The following is a 22,558-nucleotide window of genomic DNA, read 5'->3' on the forward strand; positions in this document are numbered from 1 at the left end:
CGGGCCCGGGCCGGGGCCAGGGGGCGGCGGGGGCGGGCGACGGGCCGCTCCACCACTTCCACAGCCCGCACTTCCGCCGCGACCAGCCGCAGCTGCTCGTGCACCTCAAGAGGCTCACCAGCGCCAACAAGGCCAAGCTGGCGGCCGGCCTGGAGGTGCCGTGCCGGCCGCCCAACCGCTTCCAGAGGCTCCTCATCACATCGGCCTCGGCCTCGGCCTCCGCCTCCACCTCCCCGCTGCAGCGCCAGGAGCCTCCGCCGCCCGCGGGGCCCCGGCCAGAGCCGCACGGTGAGTCCTCGCCCGCGGCAGGGCACATGGGGCGCCAGGGAGCAACCGCCACTTGCGAGGGCATTCCGCACATCCTCCCCCGTTAGGTGATCCACTTGCGGCTGTGCTTCCGGAGAAATAAGCCACGTCACCTCCACCGTTTCCAGCACCCCTTTCTGCCAGCACGTCCCCCGGAAAGAGGCCGTAAGCATTGAGTCCCTTCTGGTTAGTTGCCCACTGGCGGCAGAAGGGACCTCTGCTGTAGGCTTTCTGCTCTCCCCGGCCCCTCTTGAACTCCAAACCTCCATGGCCATTTACCTCCTTGAGACCCTTACCTTACCTTGAACGTCTAGAATAAGTAGCCCTTTGTCGAAGCTCTAGGTCGGGAGGAAACACCGAAGGGTCTCCCTTGCTCTAGAGGGTGAGAATATGATGGTCAAGGTAGGAAGAAACAGAGCCACAGCCAAGGAAACTTAGAACGTTTATACCGACCGAGGGAAAGTGAACAAAGTACCTTGAGTGGAAGCGTGTCCTTGAAGGGACCGGCCATCTTCCACCCCTTTGACACATGTAAGAAATCTTAGAAGAGGTGTCCTGATAGTAATCGTAGTATAGAAAAGTCGACATTGTTTATATATCTTAAGAGCAAAAACATAGTAGTATTTTTAATTGTCTTAAGATGTTGTTCCTGCATACAATGAATTGGCTAAACATTTCGTTCATTGTAACTAATTAGAGCTGATGTTTACTTAGGTGTTATGGTTAGGTAAACATAAGGCAAAAATGGTTTTCTTTACTGTCAAGTTGTAGTTAAAAATTTTTAGAAAGTTCACATTTACAATCTTTGACTCTTTCACGCTACACCTTTTGGTATTGAAAAAACTTTATATAAACTGTGTATTTACTAAAAGCTCAAAAATTCTCTGTGATAGAAAACTATTTTATCAGCTTGATTTCTGGTGCTCTTCCCCATCTTCTGGGAAGGTGAGGGTGGCAATATTCCTTCTCTGTTTAAAGAATCCACGCTATGAGGCAGTGTTCCAAGACAGCAACTGGATATAATAATGAGAATTCATTCTTTGCCTTCAGTAGAAACATTTTCACCATGTTAATTTGGATTTAACATAATGTGGAAGGATTATTTTTCAGTTATGGGAAACTTAAAAAATATACAAATAAAAGTAGCTCTTTGTTCAGTTTAACCTAGGCCCAGGGTTATGAATGAGACAGCATTTTGTTTATTTGAAATTTAGAAGGTAAGGGATTATAAACTTGTGTGTCTGTGGAGTTTAGAAGATAAGGGATTAGGTTAGAGTTCTAGTAACAAGATGGAAAAATAGCAGTGGCGTAGGAATGTTCTAAAGGAATTCTAAAGGAATATTAAGCTGCTTCCATGTGATGGCCATTGATTTTGGTGGGGAATTGAATGGGGAAAGGCAATGGAGATAATACCATGGCATACATTTGGCAGAATCTCTGACGTGGATATTTGTTTTTCAGGTTGTGTATCTGGTGGGCGTATGGAGAAAAGACTGGGAAGTGTGTTCTTGGGAGAAATAGGATAACCACTTCAAACAGAGAAACATATATGTGCATACATAAAAAGAAGGTCTTGCTCACTTTTTTTCACTTCTCTGACTTTTTCCCTCACCAGTGTTAAACCCAGTTGTATTCTAAGGATAGAGTCTATTTTATTTTCTTTGATTTTTATTTATTTATTTATTTAAAAAGATATTTATTTATTTATTTGCGAGAGAGCACAAGTGGCGGGAAGGGCACAAGAGACAGCACAAGTTGGGGGAAGGGCAAAGGAAGAGGGAGAAGCAGACTCCCCGCTGAGGAGGGAGCCCAACACTAGGCTCTCCATCCCAGGACCCCGTGATCATGACCTGAATTGAAGGCAGATGCTTAACCAGCTGAGCCACCCAGGAGCCCCGGATAGAGTCCTAAATTTAATTAAAGAAATACAGGGGCTGCCTATGGTCTGATTTTCTTCACTTATAGTTCAGTTGGGTGGCACTTTAAAGATTATTTGTTGAATAACAAATTTAATTTATACTTTTACAGTATCAATAATACATCAATCGACATATAACTAGATCATTGTAGTTTTCATGCATTTACTATTTTTTTACTGGTCTGCCTGTTGGTATGTGCAGAAGGTTTGTCATTTGTGGATTGTCTATACCATAAGCTTGATTCACTAGGGAATTGAGTGACTCGTGTGGGCGGGATGTAATTCTAAGTTCAAGAATAGTGGGCCAGGGGCGCCTGGGTGGCTCAGTCGTTAAGCGTCTGCCTTCAGCTCAGGTCATGATTCCAGGATAGTGGGATCAAGCTCCGCATCGGGCTCCCCGCTCAAAGGGAAGCCTGCTTCTCCCTCTCCCATTCCCCCTGCTTGTGTTCCCTCTCTTGCTGTCTCACTGTCTGTCAAATACATAAATAAAATCTTAAAAAAAAAAAAAAAGAATACTGGGCCATCTTTGTTTTAATTCTATGTTCTAAGCCCTTGGCTCTTCTATTTGTCTTTATGTAATTTTTATTCTTCTTGACTCTTTCATTAGTTATATGCCTGACTATACTGTTGCTCTTCAGTTTCCACTTTGTTTACTGTGTTCTACTTCAGCTTATGGTTTGAATACTTATTTTTTTTTTTTCTTTACAGTAGACTCCTTTGTTTTAGTAACTACCTGTCTTATCTAGATCCTTTGAACTAGCTGTCTTGTTCACCTTTTAGGAATGTACTTGATAAGAAATATGAAGATCACATGTTTTTCCTTTTTTTTTTTTGGGTCCACTTTTGTTATTTTGCTCTTGAGCGGCAATTTATTTTACAGTATTTGTTAAAACTTTCTTTTCTTTTTTTTTTTTTTAAAGATTTTATTTATTTATTTGACAGAGATAGAGACAGCCAGCGAGAGAGGGAACACAAGCAGGGGGAGTGGGAGAGGAAGAAGCAGGCTCATAGCAGAGGAGCCTGATGTGGGGCTCGATCCCATAACGCCGGGATCACGCCCTGAGCCGAAGGCAGACGCTTAACCGCTGTGCCACCCAGGCGCCCCTTGTTAAAACTTTCTAAATTAAGTAACAAATTTGAGAAATAGTAGATAATCTGTTTTGGCCTGGGGATACCAAGCTCGCAGGAGGCAAGTTTTTCCTGGGAATTGATTAGCTCAGATTCATTTATATAGAAGGAATAGGATTTTTAAGAACGGAAGTCCATCTTGCCTTGCATTTCCAGAATTCTGGATTTAAACGTTGCCAAATATATCTTGAAGGTGTTCTGAAAACATATAGATGATATTCTGTGAAGTTGGTCAGAATAGAAACCTATGAGATAACCCTTAACAGTAAATAAGAGCTGAATGTGTTTTAGTTCTGTATTTTAAAAAACAAATGCAAAGGAATGCCTTTCTAATCCTATCAGCGTTCTTATGTTAGCAGCATCTAAAAATCTGTGTTTTGGCGGTCACTAAGAGTTTATCGTGATAGAAGTACAATTTATATTTTAATTTGAGAAATCAAAGTAATTAAGGAATTAGCTGCTTAAGTTATTGACAATCTGCAAATTCATTAACAGCTTAACTGTAAAGAAAAGTAGAAGTGTTAACTCCTGCACACTGTAGCAGTATGTAGTTTTAGTACGTGAAGAATCCAAGGAAGAATCAAGTGGTGGGTAGTTTTAGACCTCAGAAACAGCTGTCGTAAAGAGCAAAAAATGTTTCTTTAGGTCTTAAAGGATTGTACTGGTAGGTCAAATTATGTATACATATGGAATTGCTAGTCAAATACCATTAAAACTATTTTTTGTACTTTAGAGGAAAAGAGGAAAAGCAGTTTTTAAGAGGTATATACCATTTGAATACATTCAATCGTCTGAACTAAGAGTTTTTTCCCCATTAGATTTAGACCTCTTGATTTCCAGGGCTCTAGAATTTTTGTGTATATAAGTATGTATGTATTTGTTTTTGGCAAATGCTTTATTCCTTTTAAAATTTTTATCATTTTTAAGAGTTTATTTTAAGAAAAATGATTTGAATCAGGCAGTCCCAAACCAGAAGTGGTTAGGAGTGCTCCTAATGCTTTATTTTAATTTAATTTAATTTTTTTTGAGAGAGACAGCAAGTGGATTGGATGTGCAGAGGGAGAGAAAGAATTTTTTTTTTAAGATTTTTTTTATTTATTCACTTGAGACCGAGACCAACACACACAGAGAGGGAGAGAGAGAGAGAACGCACACACATGAGCAGGGGAGAGGGGCAGAGGGAGAGGGAGAAGGAGACTTCTCGCTGATCCTGGAGCCTGATGAGGGGCTCGATCCCAGGACCCAGAGATCATGCCCTGAGCCAAAGGCAGACGCTTAACCATCTGAGCCACCCAGGCGCCCTGAGAGAGAGAGAGAGAGAGAGAAAGAGAGAGAGAGAGAGAGAGAGAGAGAGAGAGAGAGAGAGAGATAGAGAGATAGAGAGATAGAGAGAGATAGATATCGAGTGTTAAACAGGCTCCACGCCAGGCACAGAGCCCTGTGCGGGGGCTTCATCTCAGGACTTCACGATCCGGGGCCAAAATCAAGAGTTGGATGCTTAACCGACTGAGCCACCCAGGTGCCCCCTAATGCTTTATTTTTTAGAGGAAATTAAACATCAAAGAAATAGAATGAAAGATGTTTACACATGTTAAGTGGGTTTACAGTTTAAATATTTGGATAAGTAGGTTTTTGAGTGCCATCTTTTACCACGTAGTTTAACAGATGAGTACCACATAAATTAGAGTTTCCCTCTGTTTTATAGATTAGTTTAATAAAACAAATTGAAAGGAATTTGTGAACCACATAATTTAATACATGACGCCTTCCTGGGAATAAATTAGCCTAGCTTTATGTTCAAGAATTACAGTCTGAAAAATAAGTCCAGCTTGCAACATGTGTACTTTCTTTTCCCTCTTTATATAGTATTGCCCTTTCTCTTCATCATCTCCACTTTTTAATTCCTTTCTACCTTATTAGATAAGAGAAAGCAAATATCAGAATCTTTGGGCCTGAGTATGTGGATTTTTAACAAACTCTCTAGGTGATTTCAGATGTAAATCAATGTTTGGGAGCTACTGATATCTAGGAAGGGACTCTACTAGAGATCCTTTGAAGAACAAAAGCCCATGGAAAATTTTTGATTAATTTAAGAAAGGAAGAAGACAACTAAGTCAAAGTTTTCAAGCCTGAATATTCTGCAGAGATTATCATAAAAAAAAACAACAACAAACAACTGAAGGGGAGTAAAGAACATTAACTTTCTTTTGGTTTGTGTTATAGTTCTTTTTTGATGTACACATTTCTTTTATATATACAGTTGAGTGTTTACTTTCATCCCTATTATTAAGGTTTCTAAATGATTTGAAAGACTGAATGGAATTTCTGAAACTTCTAGGAGGTAGCTTACAGATTGGAAAAATCTGGGTCAATCAGTTCAGGTAAAAAATGTAAGATGACTGAATCGTCTATAAAAGGCTTGAACGTTGAATTTGTTTTAGCATTTGATTTAATATTAGAGTTTAGCTACTTTGTCTCTTATGACAGTAATATTGAGAACCAAGCAAAAGCTTATTTGATTATCTTCTTAGCATTATTATGTGTATTCTGGATTCTGAACTTGTTTTTATCAGAACTAAATTTCTGTTGTGTTAAAAATGGCTGAGAATTCAACATATTCATATTTTGTGACTTTTGGTTTACTACATCCAGTGGTATAATGTAAAATTAGTAAACGTGTTCTTCCTTTCTTATGCAGGACCAGTGGCTGTAGGACAATTCCACCGGTCATTCCGGCGAGATAGTTTGTCTCCTTACTCCTACGTATCGACTTCATCCCACAACCACAGTACTTTCCCTCTGAAAGGTTTAGATCGGACCCCGATTCCTCCTAGAACATGGCAGAACTCCCTTGGAATGCACCCGGGACAAGTGGAAATGTCTCCCACTTTTTCAGATAAAGGGGTTCCATTTCCTGTACTGCAGAGGTTTCCAACTGAGGTTACCTACACCCTGCAGCCCAGTGCCACATCCGTACACGTTCAGCAAGGTCCTCAAACAATGGTCAGCTCCTCCCAAAGATGCAGTAACTACACACCCTCAACGCAGTACTCCCAAGCCTACTATCCAACAGGTATGAGAAATTCAAGTTCAGTGGCTTCTCTTAAAGTACTTTATAATGAACATTTATATTTTTAATGCATTTCTGCATGCTTAAAAATAGGAATATGCACCTAAGAAATGTCAAAGTTTTCTCATGAGGGCATATTTTTAAAGCACTATATAAAATTTCGTTGTGTTCTTAAGGATTGTGAAAATTCTGATGAGTACATAAAAGTATATGTTTTTAGTGAAACTATTATATCTTTGGAATGTGTCCTATGTAATGAAATTAGGATATAGTACATCGGGACCTTGTCTTAACTTCGCTGCTGGTGCAGTATTTTGTTTCTTTTCTTAAAAAAAATTACATACATATTATAGTTGACCCTTGAACAATGCAGGATTGGGGTACTGACCCCCATACAGTTGAAAAACTGTATAACTTCTGCCCCAAAACTTAACTTCTAATTACCTATTGTTGACTGGAAGCCTTACCTAAGATAACATTAAGAGTTGATTAGCTCATAGTTCGTATGTTTTATGTGTTGTGTACTGCATTCTTACAATAAGCTAGAGACAAGAAAATGTTATTAAGAAAATCATAAGAAAAAATACATTTACAATACTGTGTTCTATCAAAAAAATTCACGTATAAGTGGACCCATGTAGTTCAAGCTTACGTTCAAACTGGATTTTTTAATGTTATAGGTGAGATTACCTCATAATGAAATAATTTTAGTGTATCAGTAATGAAGTTTAATAAAAGAACATACTCTCAATTTCTTAAAACACAATGGCGTGATTTGACTGTGCAGTCCCTGCAGTGTTAATCCCAGCCAACTAAGAAGTGGGGAGTAGCAGAGAAGAGAACCTGATAATGACAATTGACCTAGAGCTCAGCCAAGGTCATTGAAGACATACTGTAGATCTCAAGCCACTAATCAGGAATCCTTATGATAGTGACCACATGTTTAGCTTCTTGGGGGGAGGGGAGTGTCTTTTGGGAGGGGTACAGTTTTGCAAGATAATAGCCTTTCCTTTCCATTCAAATGTACCATATAGTCATGGTGTGTTTCATCATGTAGAGTGCTTTACTGAGTGACAGAATGGGGCAATGGAAATAAGACAAGGGTCAAGGCTTTCAGAAAAGACCAGAGAGAGTAGAAAGAGGGCATTCCTTTGTTAAGACTCTAGGAGTATTAATTTTCTCAAATATGTAGATCTGGAAGCAATCTCTAGAGGTACTTTGTTAGAACATTTCTCCCAGGCAGGAGGAAATCAAAAGCTAAAATAAGTGGAAGGAATGTAAATTTGATAAGGAAATAAAATAATTGTTGACTTTTACAAGTTATACATCTGGTAACTTCTGTTTGTAACAGGACTCACTATTTTCTAGCTGTAATATCCAACCGTATTCTTTTATTATCAGCTTATTGCATTCTACCAAAATATAGCAGTAAAAGGGATTGTTTTATTTTCCCAAAATATTTAATATTTTAATATTAAAATAATAAGAGTTTAAATTAGATTGGGTTTTATATATTTTTAGATATATACTGTTTGGGTGGATGGAGTTGAGAAGGAAAAGGCAAAGGAAGTATGTGGATTAAGGGTGACTTAGCACTTTTATTCATTTTGCCTATTAGAAATCTAAATTTTTTTTTTTGGCCTTCCTATATACAAAAAGGTTGAAGTCTACTATTTTTCCAGATTTTCAGCTACTTCTTTGAAAAACAAAATTGTCTGTGTGATCTTGAAAAATAGAAGATGACTAAATTCATGTTAGAAGTTTTAGATCTTATGTATAGCAACAAATAGGGTCAGATTTTTATTAGTGAGTAGTTTAATTCAACATTTTAATAAACAGATTAGACGTTACTATCTAAATTATAATTTCGGCTGCATTCCACGTATGCATAGAATGTATATACATACCTAGAGATAGTCTGTGTCTTCCTTACACTTGCTTTACGTTCTATAGCCCATCAGCTGGGTAATACCCCTACCTTCCTTCCTTTTACCAGTGTTTCTCTTTCCTTTCCTAAACTCCTTCCAAACCCCCCTCCTCAAACTACTAAAGACTCGGAAGCTTCTGGGGAGTTTAAATTTGGAAGAACTGCAGCAAGAGAGATGTAGAAATGTGCTTAACCTTCCAATTTGTAATTTTGGAGGCATTTTCCTATGGACGTGTTAGATAGGGTGGTTAGGTTCTATATTACTATTAGTCGTGCACTTACGGTACAGATGGTTATAATCTGGATTAGGAGCCAAATTAGCCTATGTGATGTTGTTTCTATGGGAAAATGTATTTCAAGTTCCAGACAATCCTCTTGTACCTGGCTCCAAATTTTATGAGAACCACTTATGTATTATGTACCAGAAGACGCTACAAATAGTTAATGTTATTCGTTCATTATAGAAATACTACTTGTTAAATTATGATTAAAGATATATTATTTTAAAAATATTTTATATTAGCTTGTATGTAAAATTATAAATTAAAAATTGTCTCCAAGAGTTCAAGGTAAGAACTAGGAAAGAGACATTAAAAGAACAAATAAGTGCTGCTGATGTTTTGATAGCTTACAGGGCATGTGAAATAGAATCTTATGTTACCTGAATTTTTTTGTCTTCTTTAATAGGATAATTGAAATGTCTATAATGTTTCTGGGGTTTTAAGAATAAGAAATGTCATGAGCTCATGATGACATCTAATACATAGAGTAGGCCTATGATATAGTGTAATAAGCAAAACTGCTTTGAACATTCTGAAGTACTATATAAATAAAAGGCTGTATTAAATACAAAAGATTTGCTATGGAAAAGAAAGTGCCATAAAAATACTGTGGAAGTATTTGATTCCTCCAAATTTTAGGTGAAGGAAGCAAAAAGTAGTGAGCAGTTTAACCAATATTTAGTGAATACCTGTTTATGAAGAACATTACAAATGACTTTTCCGAAGTTAAATAGAATATTATTCTCAGAGGCAGGATAATAATCACTCCCAAATCCAGCTCTTCAAGTAATAATGAAGCAACTAATTTTGGAATAATGGTCCAACTTGAATCCTTTTCAAGGATTTGAGGTTTGGATCAAATTTTAGTAGCAGCAACACCTGACTTCATTTAAAAATTGTATTAATAATAAATTTGGATCTGGTCTTCAAATAGTATAACCAGTAAATTTTGAATGTTGTGATATTTTATAAATCAATTTCTCTAGTAAAGCCAAAGATTGAGGCTGGAAAATTGCTGGCAGACTGACTCGTAAAATGACTCATCTCAATCTGTGCTTACGTTCGTCATTCCTCTCTTGAAGCGCCTGTTTTCTTTGCCTAACTCACTACATTTTTTCCCACTCTTATCACTCCTTCAAAGACAAAATGTTGTAGATCCAGTATTGATTGACTCTTCTTAGTCTCTCTTTATCTCAGGTTCATTTTTTCCCCTCTGATGTTATTTATATAGCAGTCACTATGACCAAGCATTATTCTGAGTATTTTCCAAATATCAATTCATTTAATCCTCACAACAACCTTAAAGGTTAGAAATGTGATTATCCCCATTTTATAGGTTAGGGAACTGAAACGCAACTAGTCAGAGACAAGGCTGGCGAACAAACCCAGTCAAACTGACTCAGGAGTCCATTCTTTCGGTCATGGTGCCCTGTCTGCTACATGCCTGCCTCTCATATAGAGAGGGACTTCTTGTTTTTTCTTTTGAGAGACTCTTTCCTAGTATGTCTCCTCCCCAGAGTTAGTTACTCCCAGATAGGATAGACAACAGAAAATGATGGAGGGACCTACCCTTCTATGCTACTGTGGCAGTGGGACTACCCTGGATTATTGACTCATCCTACCCAAGCTGTGAGAACATAGTCCCAGCTGCTAGAGTGGGAGGTCCGGTTTGGGGCCTCTGAGGAGTGGGGCTGCCTCTAATTCATTTCTGTATAGCCCTCTACCTAGCATAGGGCTTGGCTATAATGATTTCCTAGTAAATAGTGTATTGAATAGAATGAAATAATTCTAGTCTCAGCTTTGTAGTTAATCACTTAACCTGATCTTCAGTGAATTATTTCATGACACTCCCCCTCAACTTCCCTTCCTGTAAAGTGGCATTAGTAGTTCAGGTCAGGGATTAAATGAATTTAATGTATGTAAATAGACTTTATAAAATTTAAAACACTGTTTACGTAGAAAGGATAAAGTATTTGAAAAGCTGTCTTTCAAATGAACCTACATATTAACATCCTAAAGGCTAAAAACAGTAATTTTTAAGAATATACAACTTCTGCAAGATACATATGATGCTTTTATTTTTTATTGAAAAAATACATATTGTGTCATTATTTAAAAAAAATTTTTTTGACTTGCATCTTGGGCAAAAAGAATTGCTTATTATTGTGGGTTTCTGTTGGTTTTTAAGTAGGTTCCATGCCCAGCATGAAGCCCAGTGAGGAGCTTGAACTCAAACCCTGAGATCGAGAGTTGGATGCTTAACTGACTGAGCCATCCAGGCACCCCTATTATTGTTTTAAAGTACACTTAAATTCTAAAGACTTTTCTTTTAGGCTTTTAATTCTATATAGTGTACAGAAACAGATACAGCACCTGGAATTAGAAGAGCTTTGAATGCTGTCGTTCTAGTGCTCAGGTAGCCTCTATTGTCAGTTTCTTTGAAAAGGCCCGATTTTGTTCTTATGGCAAGAGGGACAGGAAGTTCTCTTTAGCTGCCAGAAGAAACTAAGCAAAAGCACAATTATATTTGCCTTTCTTTTTATTAAGGTAAAATATAAATAACATAGAGTTTACCATTTTAACCATTTTTAAGTCTACAATTCTGTGGCATTAAATACGTTCACATTGTTGTACTAGCATTTCCACCTTCCATTTCCAGAACTTTTTTGTCTTCCCCAACTGAGACTCCATACCCATGAAGCACTAACTTCACATTCCCCTCTCCCCCCAGCTCCTGGCAACCACCATTCTACTTTCTGTCCCTATGAATTTGACAACTCTCTGAAACTCATATAAGAGGAATCATACATTATTTGCCCTTTTGTGATTGGCTTATTAAGCATACTGTTTTCAATGTTCATTGACGCTATAGCATGGGTCAAAATTTCCTTATTTTTTAATGCTGAATAATTTTCCATTGTATGTATGTACCACATTTTGTTCATCCATTCATCTGTTGATAGACACGGGGTTGCTTCCACCTTTTGAGTATTGTGAACAATGCTGCTGTGAACATGGTTGCACAAATATATATTTGAGTACCTGTCTTCACTTTTTTGGGGGTATAGATCTCTACCCTACTATAAGTGAGGAAGTATTGGGGTTCTAGATGTGTAGTAACTTTTCTTGAAACTAAATTTACTATTAACCTGTTCTTCCTGTTGAGCATTTATATTGGGCATTTTCTCACTGTTGACACTGCACGATTCTGGAGTAGATTCAAGTCTAAAACATTTTAATTATATATTTGCATTACCTCCATAGGATAAAGGAGTATGAAGTTGTTTTCCTAACCCACAGTGGGAGTGAAAATTTTTACTTTTAGGTAATTTTTAGTACTCCTGGATTTTTTTTTTTAAGATTTTTATTTTTATTTATTTGACCGGGGGTGGGGAGGGAGAGAAAAGCACAAGCAGGGGGTAGGCAGAGGGAAAGGAAGAAGAAGGCCTCCTGCTGAGCAGGGAGCCTGACATGGGGCTGGATCCCAGGACCGATCCCAAAGGCAGACACTTAACCAACTGAGCCACCCAGGCACTCCTACTCCTGGATTTTTTAAATTACCAGAATTGTTTTTAAAAATGTCATTAACTATTATATTTATATCTGAAATAGAATTATGTCCATTATTTCCAGTTCTTCATTCTCTGTACAACGTAATGCCTTAAGTGAATACTGCCTTCAGGAAGACAGTGGAAGATCGTTATGCAGATGAATGTGCCTTAAGATATAGTCATAAATTCAGTTTTATAAATGTCAGTGCTTTCACAATGCTTTCATAATATACACTGGGTTAATTTGTCATGTATTAAGCACACAGTTGCATTTCAATAGCTAGGTTTTTCATATTCAGTAAACTTAACTAGTATCTTACTTTGTTCTATTTTGTTGACTGTACAAAGTATGACTGCATTGGTAAGGAAATAGCCACTGAGGAATCTTTTCGGATTATCTATTCATGTCCCCCTTTGCATGTAGCTTTCCACTTTCCATTTATTACTGGACACTTAAAAAGACATTCACCATTTTTCTGTTTCCTTAGATACCAAATCAGCTATTGGCTGTATATTAATATACTCTCTGTCGTATATTTTACTTTATTTATTCAAGAAATTTATTTTAAAGTATACTTTAACAACAACTTATGTAAGCGGTGGAATCAGAACAATATCAGAAAAATAAACCTAACACCTTTCGTTTATTTATTTGTCATGAAATACTATTTCGTGGTACCCTGATGAGTGCAAACCTGCAGCTTCTGACTGAGTCTTTTCTTGCCACTAGGGGGCTAGGGTTTCCTTAGCTGTTAAAACTCTAGAAAAATGCCCCAGTGCTTTTCAGAGTTTGGGCAAACCCAGTAAACCCCTCCTTGGTGTTTTCCTTTTTGGATTTAAGTTCTTTCCCAGGATACTGATGCTTTCAAATATTCTGGGAAATCAAATTCAAATCCAAAACATTGAAATTGTATATTTGAATAATCTCCAAAGGTTAAAGTGTTAAGAACCTGCTTAGTGATAAGAGCATGAATTTTATGTGGCCATCTTAGTGATGTCTGACTTTTTTAACCACTGGAATTGTTAAAATGATATAATTCAGAAAACATCAACCCTTACATCTGTATCTAAACTAGAATTTTGTCCATTATTTCAAATTTTTCCTTCATGTGCAGAATTTAATGGCTTAAATTGCACACGATATTAGAAAGTATTTTCCCCCCCAAAAAAGAAAATATTTATTTCTAGTATACCTTCGTGAACTTCTGACATTTTAAAAATCAGTTGTCAATAATAGAGAGATAGGGAAACATTGCAATGAAATTTTACAATCCTTAGGCTGATTTACTTTCAAAGATCATAGAATAAGATTGTTTAGTAATTTTATTGGCATACACAAAATACTAAAAATGTGGACATAGAAAGTTGCCGCCTTATAATAAAGACAACTTAAAAATATATTCATCAAGTAGAGTTCTAGTAAAATTAAATGATAACATTTTAGGAAGAAGGAAAGATTAGGGAAGTATTGTACATTAAAGAGCATGCGCTCTGAGGTTTGATTGCCGGCTCTGTCGCTATTAGCTTTGTGACTTTCAACAAATTATTTAACATCTCTGAGCTTTAGTTTCCTTAATTTTGTAAAGTAATGTTAATACCTCATTCAATTGTTGTTTGGATTAAATGAAGCACTATATGTAAAGCACCTAGTACTGTGCCTGGAACATGGTAGGTGCTCAATAAATGTCATCCTCTATTTAATCCAAAGGTGTGATGTGTTATAACTGATTCTCATTCGTTCTGGAGAGTCTCTCTCTGGAAAAGAGGAGACTCAACCTATTATTAAGACTGCATCTGTAAGTATAACTATCCCAGTACAAAGAGTTAATCTTTTCATGGTATCCTAACTATAAAGAGAAAGCTTGGAAAATATACTTCTTTAGTTAAAATAATAGCGGCATTAGCTATTCATTTTTTGATTGCCTACTGTATGCCAGTACTATTCCAAGTGCTTTATTCATATTAGCTCATTCATTCCTCACAACAAACATAGTAGGGTATGTACTATCATTATCCCTATTTTATTAAGATGCAGAAACTGAGGCCCAAAGAGATTAACCTTGCTCAAGTTTATACAGCTAGTAAAATTTTGAAACTGGGCTCCAAAGCCAGTCTGGCTCTTGAATTCAAATTCTTAACCATTTGTTTACATGGCTCAAACATTTTTGTCTGGATTTTACTAGATACATTGTATAATGGTAGGAATGTTTGAAGAGTATTTCACTTATTTTATCCTTAAAACACACCCTCCTCCAAATGTTTGTTACTATTAAAATGATTGAAGCAATTATTTTGGAATTCCAAATATGTTCTGATATTTTCAGTAAAATGAAATTACTTTCAATAAGCATAAATGTTTGGTTAGAAAGGTAACAAAATGTTTAGGTGCTAAAGAAATCATTTAGAAAAGTAGACATAACCCTTTAAAGTGATTTTTTAAAATTAGTTTATTACCACGTTGTTTTCAACTAATACTAGCACCTAATCGGAATAAATATAATTTTATTGCATCCACAAAGGAAAACTTTTGGAATTTTTCTTTCCAAGTTGAAAGAAGGTAGTGCCTTAAATGCTGCCAGCGGTGAATTGTGGTTGCTGACTCTTCTCTGTTTGAATCTGTCCCAGCTGTGCTGCAGTACTGCTCTCCTTCTACCCACATGGACGCTCTAAGTAGTTGTGTCACTCCCACTGCCTCTTCCTATGCACACTGCAACTACTTCCAGGTAAGATTCCTGGAGCAATGGACACACTCTGTACTTCACGTGGCGTATTATTGACCTTGCACAGTTTTAAAGTGTAATTTTATTTTAATGAGTAGCCAGAGGTCACTGTGGATTATGACTTCAGTGTTCCCAGTTCTAAAAAAAAAGGGAGTTGATATAAATGATGTCTGAGGATTCTTCCAGGCCTGTGCTGTCCCAAACAGTAGGCACTAGTTACATGTAGCTATTTAATTAAAATGAAATAAAATCTAAAATTCCTTTCTAGTGCTCAAAGCCTCATATGGCTAGTGGCTACCAAATTGTACAACACTGAGAACGTTTTCCTCATTCCTGAAAGGTAGTTTGAGCATTGCTGTTCCAGGCTCTTCTATGGTAAAATGAATACCAGATAAACCTTAAAAGTATGTAAGTCACCAAATGAGAGTTTCTTCCAAGATGATACAGATAATTACTTTTTTTTAGTGAGAAAGGAAAAATGAAATAAAAAATGAGAAATTGAAGTGTTGATCCCTTTTTGCCCCCATATTGTTAACACTATAATTCGGTTATTTTCTCATTATTTATTGGGAAGCAATTGCGTTGATTTAAATGCTTTAGACTGCTATTTCTAGGATAAGATTAAATTCCATGCTTTGTAGTTTTATGCTATAATTGTTTGAAGATTGGAATTATGTGTTTGCCTTTGATATCATGTAGTTGAGATAGCCTCTATTTTTAAGAGAATATCTTACCAATGGCATTTCAGTACTGAAACGAACATTCCGTTTTGTTTTTTTTTTGAGAAAATTACATGGGAAGTCAAATTATAATCAGATTGTTGTTTGAAGAGTATAGAATCAGAGCAAAGGGACTTAGTTGGGCATTGTTAATGGCAGGTACCACCAAGCATGATAGTCCAGTCTGTTCATCTTCACTAGGGGGACATATCTCGTGCTCTTGTTTGTGGATCTAGACACTCTCTCCCTTGGATAATACTGGAGATACTCTGGTGGTGTTTATGTCTTGATTATGTTTATGTTTTAAATAAATTATTTAGTATATCCTTAGAAATAGTCTTACTAGAAAGACAATACGTGTTTGTTACAAGAATATAAAGATAGGTAGACATAACATTTTTTTAAAGATTTTATTTATTTATTTGAGAGAGAGAGAGAGAGCTGAGCAGGGAGCCTGAGGTAGGGCTGATCCCGGGACTCTGGGATCATGACCCGAGCTGAAGGCAGACGCTTAACCGACTGAGCCACCCAGGCACCCCAGGACATAACATTTTTAAAATGAAAAAAAGAACATATTTTAGATGTGATTCTGGAAATAAATGAAATTGGTTTAGTTGGATCATAGATATTGATGAGAGTGTGCATGAATGATCATTATAGTGTAATGGTTAAGAGCAAGAGCTCTTGAGTCAGGCAACCTATGCTTGAAACCTGGATCTGTCAGTTATTTCATTGTGACTTTGGGTAAATTACAGTTTCTCTGACCTTCAGTTTCATCATTTGGAAATGGAAATGATCACATTTTATAGACCTCTTGAGAGGATTAAATGGAATAATGTATATAAAGTACTTTGCATGTGCTTGGCACATAGTAAGAACTCAATAAATGGTGCTATTGGCTAGAGTAAAGCAGCTTGATGCTTAAACCATTGAAATTTATATTATTTGGTATTAATGTCCTTTGAATAATTGACTCAGTCTTTGTTGTGTATTTGGCAACATCAACCCATTACATGTTTTATTTAATTATTATTCTTCAGTATTTTATATTCATAACTTGAGATTATTTATCACCAAACATGTAGTTGAATGCCTACTGTGTGCAAAGTACTATGTATAAGAGAATACATCTTAAAGATATAAAGAATACATCTAAAAGTGACAGCTTTTTAAAATCTATTATTTTATTATTAAAAATAAATGATCTCAGGAACCAAAGGACATTCGATATTCCATCCATTTTTTCCCAGATCATTTGGAACAGAATAGCAGTACCTCCCCCTGAATCTGTAGAAGCATTGGTGGACTTGTGAGCATCCTGTGTTTGAAATTTCCTTACTGCATTCCTGAAATAGTAGATGATAGATATAAGTGATGTTGTTGTCTGTCAATTTTTATGGAAGAAATGGGTGTATAGACATTTTATCAGCAAATAGGTATTTGGGTACTATAGCTTTTTGATTTTGTATCCTTTAACCCTGAGAATCATTGGTCCTTTCCAGTATTAAACTTAGCATAGCGGTTGACAAATATTAGTCACTAAGTAAATGTTAACAATAGAATTGAAGCTACCATTGCTGAAAAGTTGATTGGTGTTCAAGTTTTCCTAGTGAGCCTTAGTTAAAATTTAATCTATTTGTTTAACATTTATCAGCCTAAACATTGCTGCTTTCCTTCTTAATCTCATATTCAATTTTCTATCCAAACAGTCCTATTTTCTCTTTTCCCAGAATCCTCCAATGCAATCCTCCTATCCAGTTGAATTTCTGCCTTCTAATTGGCCTTGCAGTGCTACTGATGAAAATAAAAAGACAGAAGTAAACCTAGAGGCTGTTTTTCAGATAGTAGATGAGTTGCATTCCTCCCCTAAATTGGAGATGGTGAAGGTGGAGCCTGTTGAGAATCAGTGCCCAACATCTCAGTCTAACAGAGGCCTACATATCCTAGCTAATTCAAACAACAGCAATCCGTCTTCCACAAGTCAGGCTAGCCAGCTGGAGCCACTTACTCCTGTAGGCTCAGATATTACATCTTTTGTAGTTGGAACAGAACAAGCAATTACCTGCTCTCTACCACAGTCACCTGAGTACATCTATACCATCCATACAGCTCAGCCTGTTGAAAATACTACAATGCAGGAATCTGCAGCCATCCAACAAGCTCACGTCAAACTGAAGGAGCAGCTAAGTCATAATCCATCTCCATCTTCAGTAGTATTTGTGCAGGAGGGGCTACCATTCAGCACACACCAGGTAAGGCAAAGAAAAAATGCTAAAAAAGCTCAGAGTACTAGTGCTTCTTGCTAAAGACCATTCTAGTGAAGAGTTTGTTCACATTTTATTTGGGTTTATTACCAGTTCATTATGCTTGCTTTTTTTTTTTTTTAAGATTTTATTTGTTTATTAGAGAGAGAGCACTTGTGTGCCAGAGCCTAAACTGGGGATGTGGGGGGGAGGAAGAAAGACAAGCAGACTCCAGGCTGAGTGCAGAGCCTGACATGGGGCTCGATCCCAGGACCCTGAGATCATGACCTGAGCCAAAGTCAGACACTTAACCAACTGAGCCACCCAGGTGGTCCCATTATGCTTTCCAGAAGGATCATGTCCCAGTGATAATGCACAAAAATTCAGAAAGAAGTAACCTTAAACCCCAGACATCTTCTTACTCTGTAATGATCGGAAGGCAGCCTCTAGAGAGTCAGCAGGAACATTATGGTATAAAACTGACTTTCATGTTAAAAGCACCCCTTGAGTTTTGCTTCCTATCTTAATTTGGATGGACTAGGTGTGCCTGGCTGATTAAAATCCACTACTCAGAAAGAATGGTTTATCTGGCAGATAATATCAGGATTTTCCTAGCCATTTGTAGCATGGAGGTAAGGAGATGGTTAGGGGTCATACTTTCTTACAGCATTATGGAATTCTCATTTGACTTATGAGCATACTGTGTTTGAATTTCATTACTAATATCTACATTCTTTTTGTGGTTATCTACATTCTTAAAGCAGAATTCTGACTATAGTTTGAGAGATATTCTGAGGGTAGAAACCAATTCCTTTACTGCTGCTGGTTTATGACCAGAAAATGAATAAAGTTTGGTTCTAAATAAAAGTACACCTAAATTAAAATCACTCTTTGTGAATTAACTTATATTTCCCTACTTTATTATATATATATATATACATATATATGTATGTGTATATATAAATCCAAAATTAAATTAAATATGTATATTTTATATTTTATATATATGTATATTTTATTAAAATATGTGTGTTTTATTTTCTTTTCTTTAATGGGATGGAAAATATCATCACTATTAGATTCCTAAGATAACTTTTTGACAGTTGTGTTTTTTTAATGCATTCTTTTTTTAGCTCTAATTTTAGATCCAAATGTCTTAAGGTATCTATCAACTCATTGTCCTTTTTGAGCCCAACTGTTGAGACCCATTATATCATGTGTTAAAATAATATTATAAATTCAGTAAAGATAGGCCCATTGTGTTTCAAACATGACTGTGGAAAGAACATAAAATTTGTTTTTGTTCCTTCATAGTCACATCCAAAATATTAGAGTTCATATCTTAAAATTACATTCAGATAATTACTTTCAAGATCTCTAAAAAATATATTTGAACATCAGAGCTTTTAAAAGCTATGTTTTTAACTTTTAGCTTTATTTCATTACATAGTTTTATTGAAAATAAATTCAGAGACATAAGAGTATTTCAGAAGTTGGTCACCTTGATGAAGGGATTTGCATTCCAAAGAAAACTTAGGAACTCCAAACTCAAATCTCATAAGCAGAACAGATTGAGATTTTATAGGGGCTGAAGCTTATACAATTTTGAGGACCTCTTTAACTCTTTAAGACAAAGAATGCAAAATTAGTAGAATAAAGTGTCCTCAGTTCCACTGACATCATTCAACAGGATTATGCCAGTGACCATTTCAATATTACCAATAGGGGTGGAAATCTGATGGAAGGGATACTAGAGTGGAAAAAGATAGTGGTCTTAACCAATTGTAAATTTGTGTGTGTGTGAATTTTACCAAAAAAAAAAAAAAAAAAGAAAAGAAAAATCAACAAGCTTCATGGTTAATCTTCCTCTGATCATAAGTAAATGTTTTAGCTCCATATACATTTCAATGGTTTATACATGGGGACTATATACCCTACTACTGAATATTCAGATTAGTTCAACAAAATCAAAGGTGGTATCCCTCATAAGAATGAAAAGCCTTTTACAGGTATGTTTGTTGGGTCATGTTTCAATAATAGAACTCCTCTGATAAAATATCTTAACTTTTAGTATATATTTGGGGTAGATTCAGAATAATGAGTGGGTTTAATATTTTAGGTGGATGCCAGTATAAAATGCCAGACCAATCCACCTGAGAATGTCTTGCCTTCAGAACAGATGGAATTCCTTATTTCAGAAATGAGGCCTGCTAGCAAGCCTAGTAAAGACACAGGTTTATCCACTCCAGCCAGATACAGAGAGCGAAGAAGCAACTCACAGCAAGGAAAGTCCCCTGGTAAGGATTATTGTGCTCTAGAGTACTAGAATTAGAACCATGGTGTAGAATTAATATATGAACAACAGGTTTTTTCTGAGTCTTCATTTTTTATTCGTAATTATATTATACTTACCACATTGTTTTTGTTTCTGTTTTTTTACATATCTGTAATTCTAACTCTATATGTTTTCTTAATTATCCTTGTAAAGTCTGTAAAAGTTGTTTTCCTAGTATTGCATGTATTTTCCTACTATTGCAAATTTGAGCTTTCAAAGAGATAGAGCATATTAAGTAAAAGCAAAAGAATTTGGCTAATTTAACTTGGAGAAGGCAAGGATGAAGGGTGATTTAATAGCTGCTTCAGGTGCCAAAGACTTTGTAATTATTGATCTGATCTACCTGTTCTCTTATTAACAAACTGTAGGACGAGACCAAATGTGCTTAAATTGTGGCAGAAAAGAATTAGATGGTCAGTAATGACATTATCCTGAGCACATTATAAAGGTAGTGTAAAGTATGACTTTGTATCAGTGGGATTGTTTTTCTTATGGTTTGTAAGAACTCAGAATTAATGATTGTTTTAGGCACATAGAGTTGGTTCTACTGTTTCATTTATTTATTTTAATTTTTTTTTTTTTTTAGAGCGAGAGGGAGTGCACAAGATTGGGGGGCGGGATGGACAGAGGGAGAAGAAGATAATTAAAAAAAAACTTATTTTAGAGAGAGAGATTGCATGAGCAGGAGGGACAGAGGGAGAGAGAGTCTCAAGCACACTCCATGGTGAGCACAGAGCCTGACACGGGGCTCCATCTCACCACCCCAAGATTACCACCTGAGCCGAAACCAAGAGTCAGACACTTAACCGACTGTGCCACCAGACACACCAGAGAGAGAGAATCTTAAGCACGCTCTGCGCTCAGCATGGAGCCTGGCACGGGGCTCAATCTCATGATCCTGAGATCATAACCTGAACCAAAATCAAGTATCAGACACTCAACCGACTGAGCCACCTGAGTGCCCCCGTTCTGCTGGTTGTAAGGCGCTTGGACAAAACCATTTTTAAAGAAAATAGTAACATCTAATAAAACATGTTTCTTTATGTGATCCAAAAGCAAGTCATCAAAGTCTCTAGTGGCCAACTTTAATATTCTCAAATTGTATGCATGACAGAAGCATGCAATCCAGGTAGCATTAATCAGGTCAGACAATCGTTTTGGCCTATAAAAATTGAAAAATATTGAGAACTTCTCTGAGAAAGTCTCCAAAAAGTAAACTAATAGTGATATGATCAAGATCTTGCTCAGACTCATAGGGTTCTTTCTGCAAAACATCTTTTAGATGAAGAACTATCTAACTCACTCATCTTATTTATTAAACTTAGCTTGTACGGTCAGTTTTAGTTGAATATGTGGCCCAATCCATGATGAGAGATTAGGATTTCTCACCACTGAAAATGTTTAAGACAATGGCATAAACTTTGAAGGCAATTTAGAAAAGGACAGGAGCTAATATTTACCGCATACCCATTTTTATTGCCATAAACAAACATCAAAAGTGGTATTGTCATCACTTTAAAGTTTGGGAAACTTAGGCTTGGAGAGGTTAAGTAACTTGTTCACAAAGAGAAGCAAATATTAGGTCACACATTAATTAATGTAGCTAATATTCTACTCACAATCACTGTTGATTGTATCCTTGAATACATGAAAGTTTTTAAGTTTCATGTAGTCCCATTTGGTTTTTTGTTTTTGGGTTTTTTTGGGTGTTTTGTTTTTTGTGTTTTGGGGTTTTTTTTTGTTGCCTGTGCTTTTGGTGTCCTATCCAAGAAATCATTGCCAAGTCCAATGTCATGAAGTTTTTCCTCTATGTTTTCTTCCAGGAGTCTTATAGTTTAGGTCTTACACTTAGGCCTTTAGTCCATTTTGAGTTAATTTTTGTATATGATGTAAGATAAGGGTCCAACTTCATTTTTTGCATGTGGATATACAGTTTTCCTAGCACCATTTGTTGAAGAGATTGTCCTTTCCCCATTGAGTGGTCTTATTAGCATCTTAGTGGAAGATCATCTGCCCATGTAACTGAGCATTTGTTTCTGGCTTCTCTATTCTAGACCATTGGTCTGTTTGTCTGTCTTTATGCTAGTACCGTATAATCTGTTTAACCTCTCAGCTCTGCCCTTGTAATGCAAACCAGCCATAGGGAATGCACAGGTGAATGGTTATGGTGGTGTTCCAGTAAAGCGGTATTTACAAATACAGGTGCTGGGCCCAATTTAACCCAGAGGTCATATTTGCCAACACCTGAATTAAACTAACAGCTTCTTTCTGAAAAGCAAAATGGAAACCAGAAAAGGGTGGAATCACATTTTGCTGAAAGAAAACTGCAATCCTAGAAGTCTCTACCAGCAAAAAGATCT

The 22,558-nt window shown here is 36.6% G+C and overlaps 1 protein-coding gene across 1 annotated transcript in view; it reads left to right on the forward strand.

The window, feature by feature from the left end:
- HSF5 (heat shock transcription factor 5) overlaps positions 1 to 22,558 on the forward strand; it is a 42,236-nt gene that overhangs the window by 3,051 nt on the left and 16,627 nt on the right. Inside the window, exons 2-7 of the mRNA XM_034640662.1 lie at positions 21 to 288; positions 6,051 to 6,140; positions 6,249 to 6,425; positions 14,807 to 14,904; positions 17,330 to 17,872; positions 19,983 to 20,160. Coding sequence (XP_034496553.1) covers positions 21 to 288; positions 6,051 to 6,140; positions 6,249 to 6,425; positions 14,807 to 14,904; positions 17,330 to 17,872; positions 19,983 to 20,160 — 1,354 coding nt within the window. The remainder of the gene's footprint in view (positions 1 to 20; positions 289 to 6,050; positions 6,141 to 6,248; positions 6,426 to 14,806; positions 14,905 to 17,329; positions 17,873 to 19,982; positions 20,161 to 22,558) is intronic.

The sequence above is a fragment of the Ailuropoda melanoleuca genome, chromosome 13, assembly GCF_002007445.2.
Source record: "Ailuropoda melanoleuca isolate Jingjing chromosome 13, ASM200744v2, whole genome shotgun sequence".
NCBI lineage: Eukaryota > Metazoa > Chordata > Mammalia > Carnivora > Ursidae > Ailuropoda > Ailuropoda melanoleuca.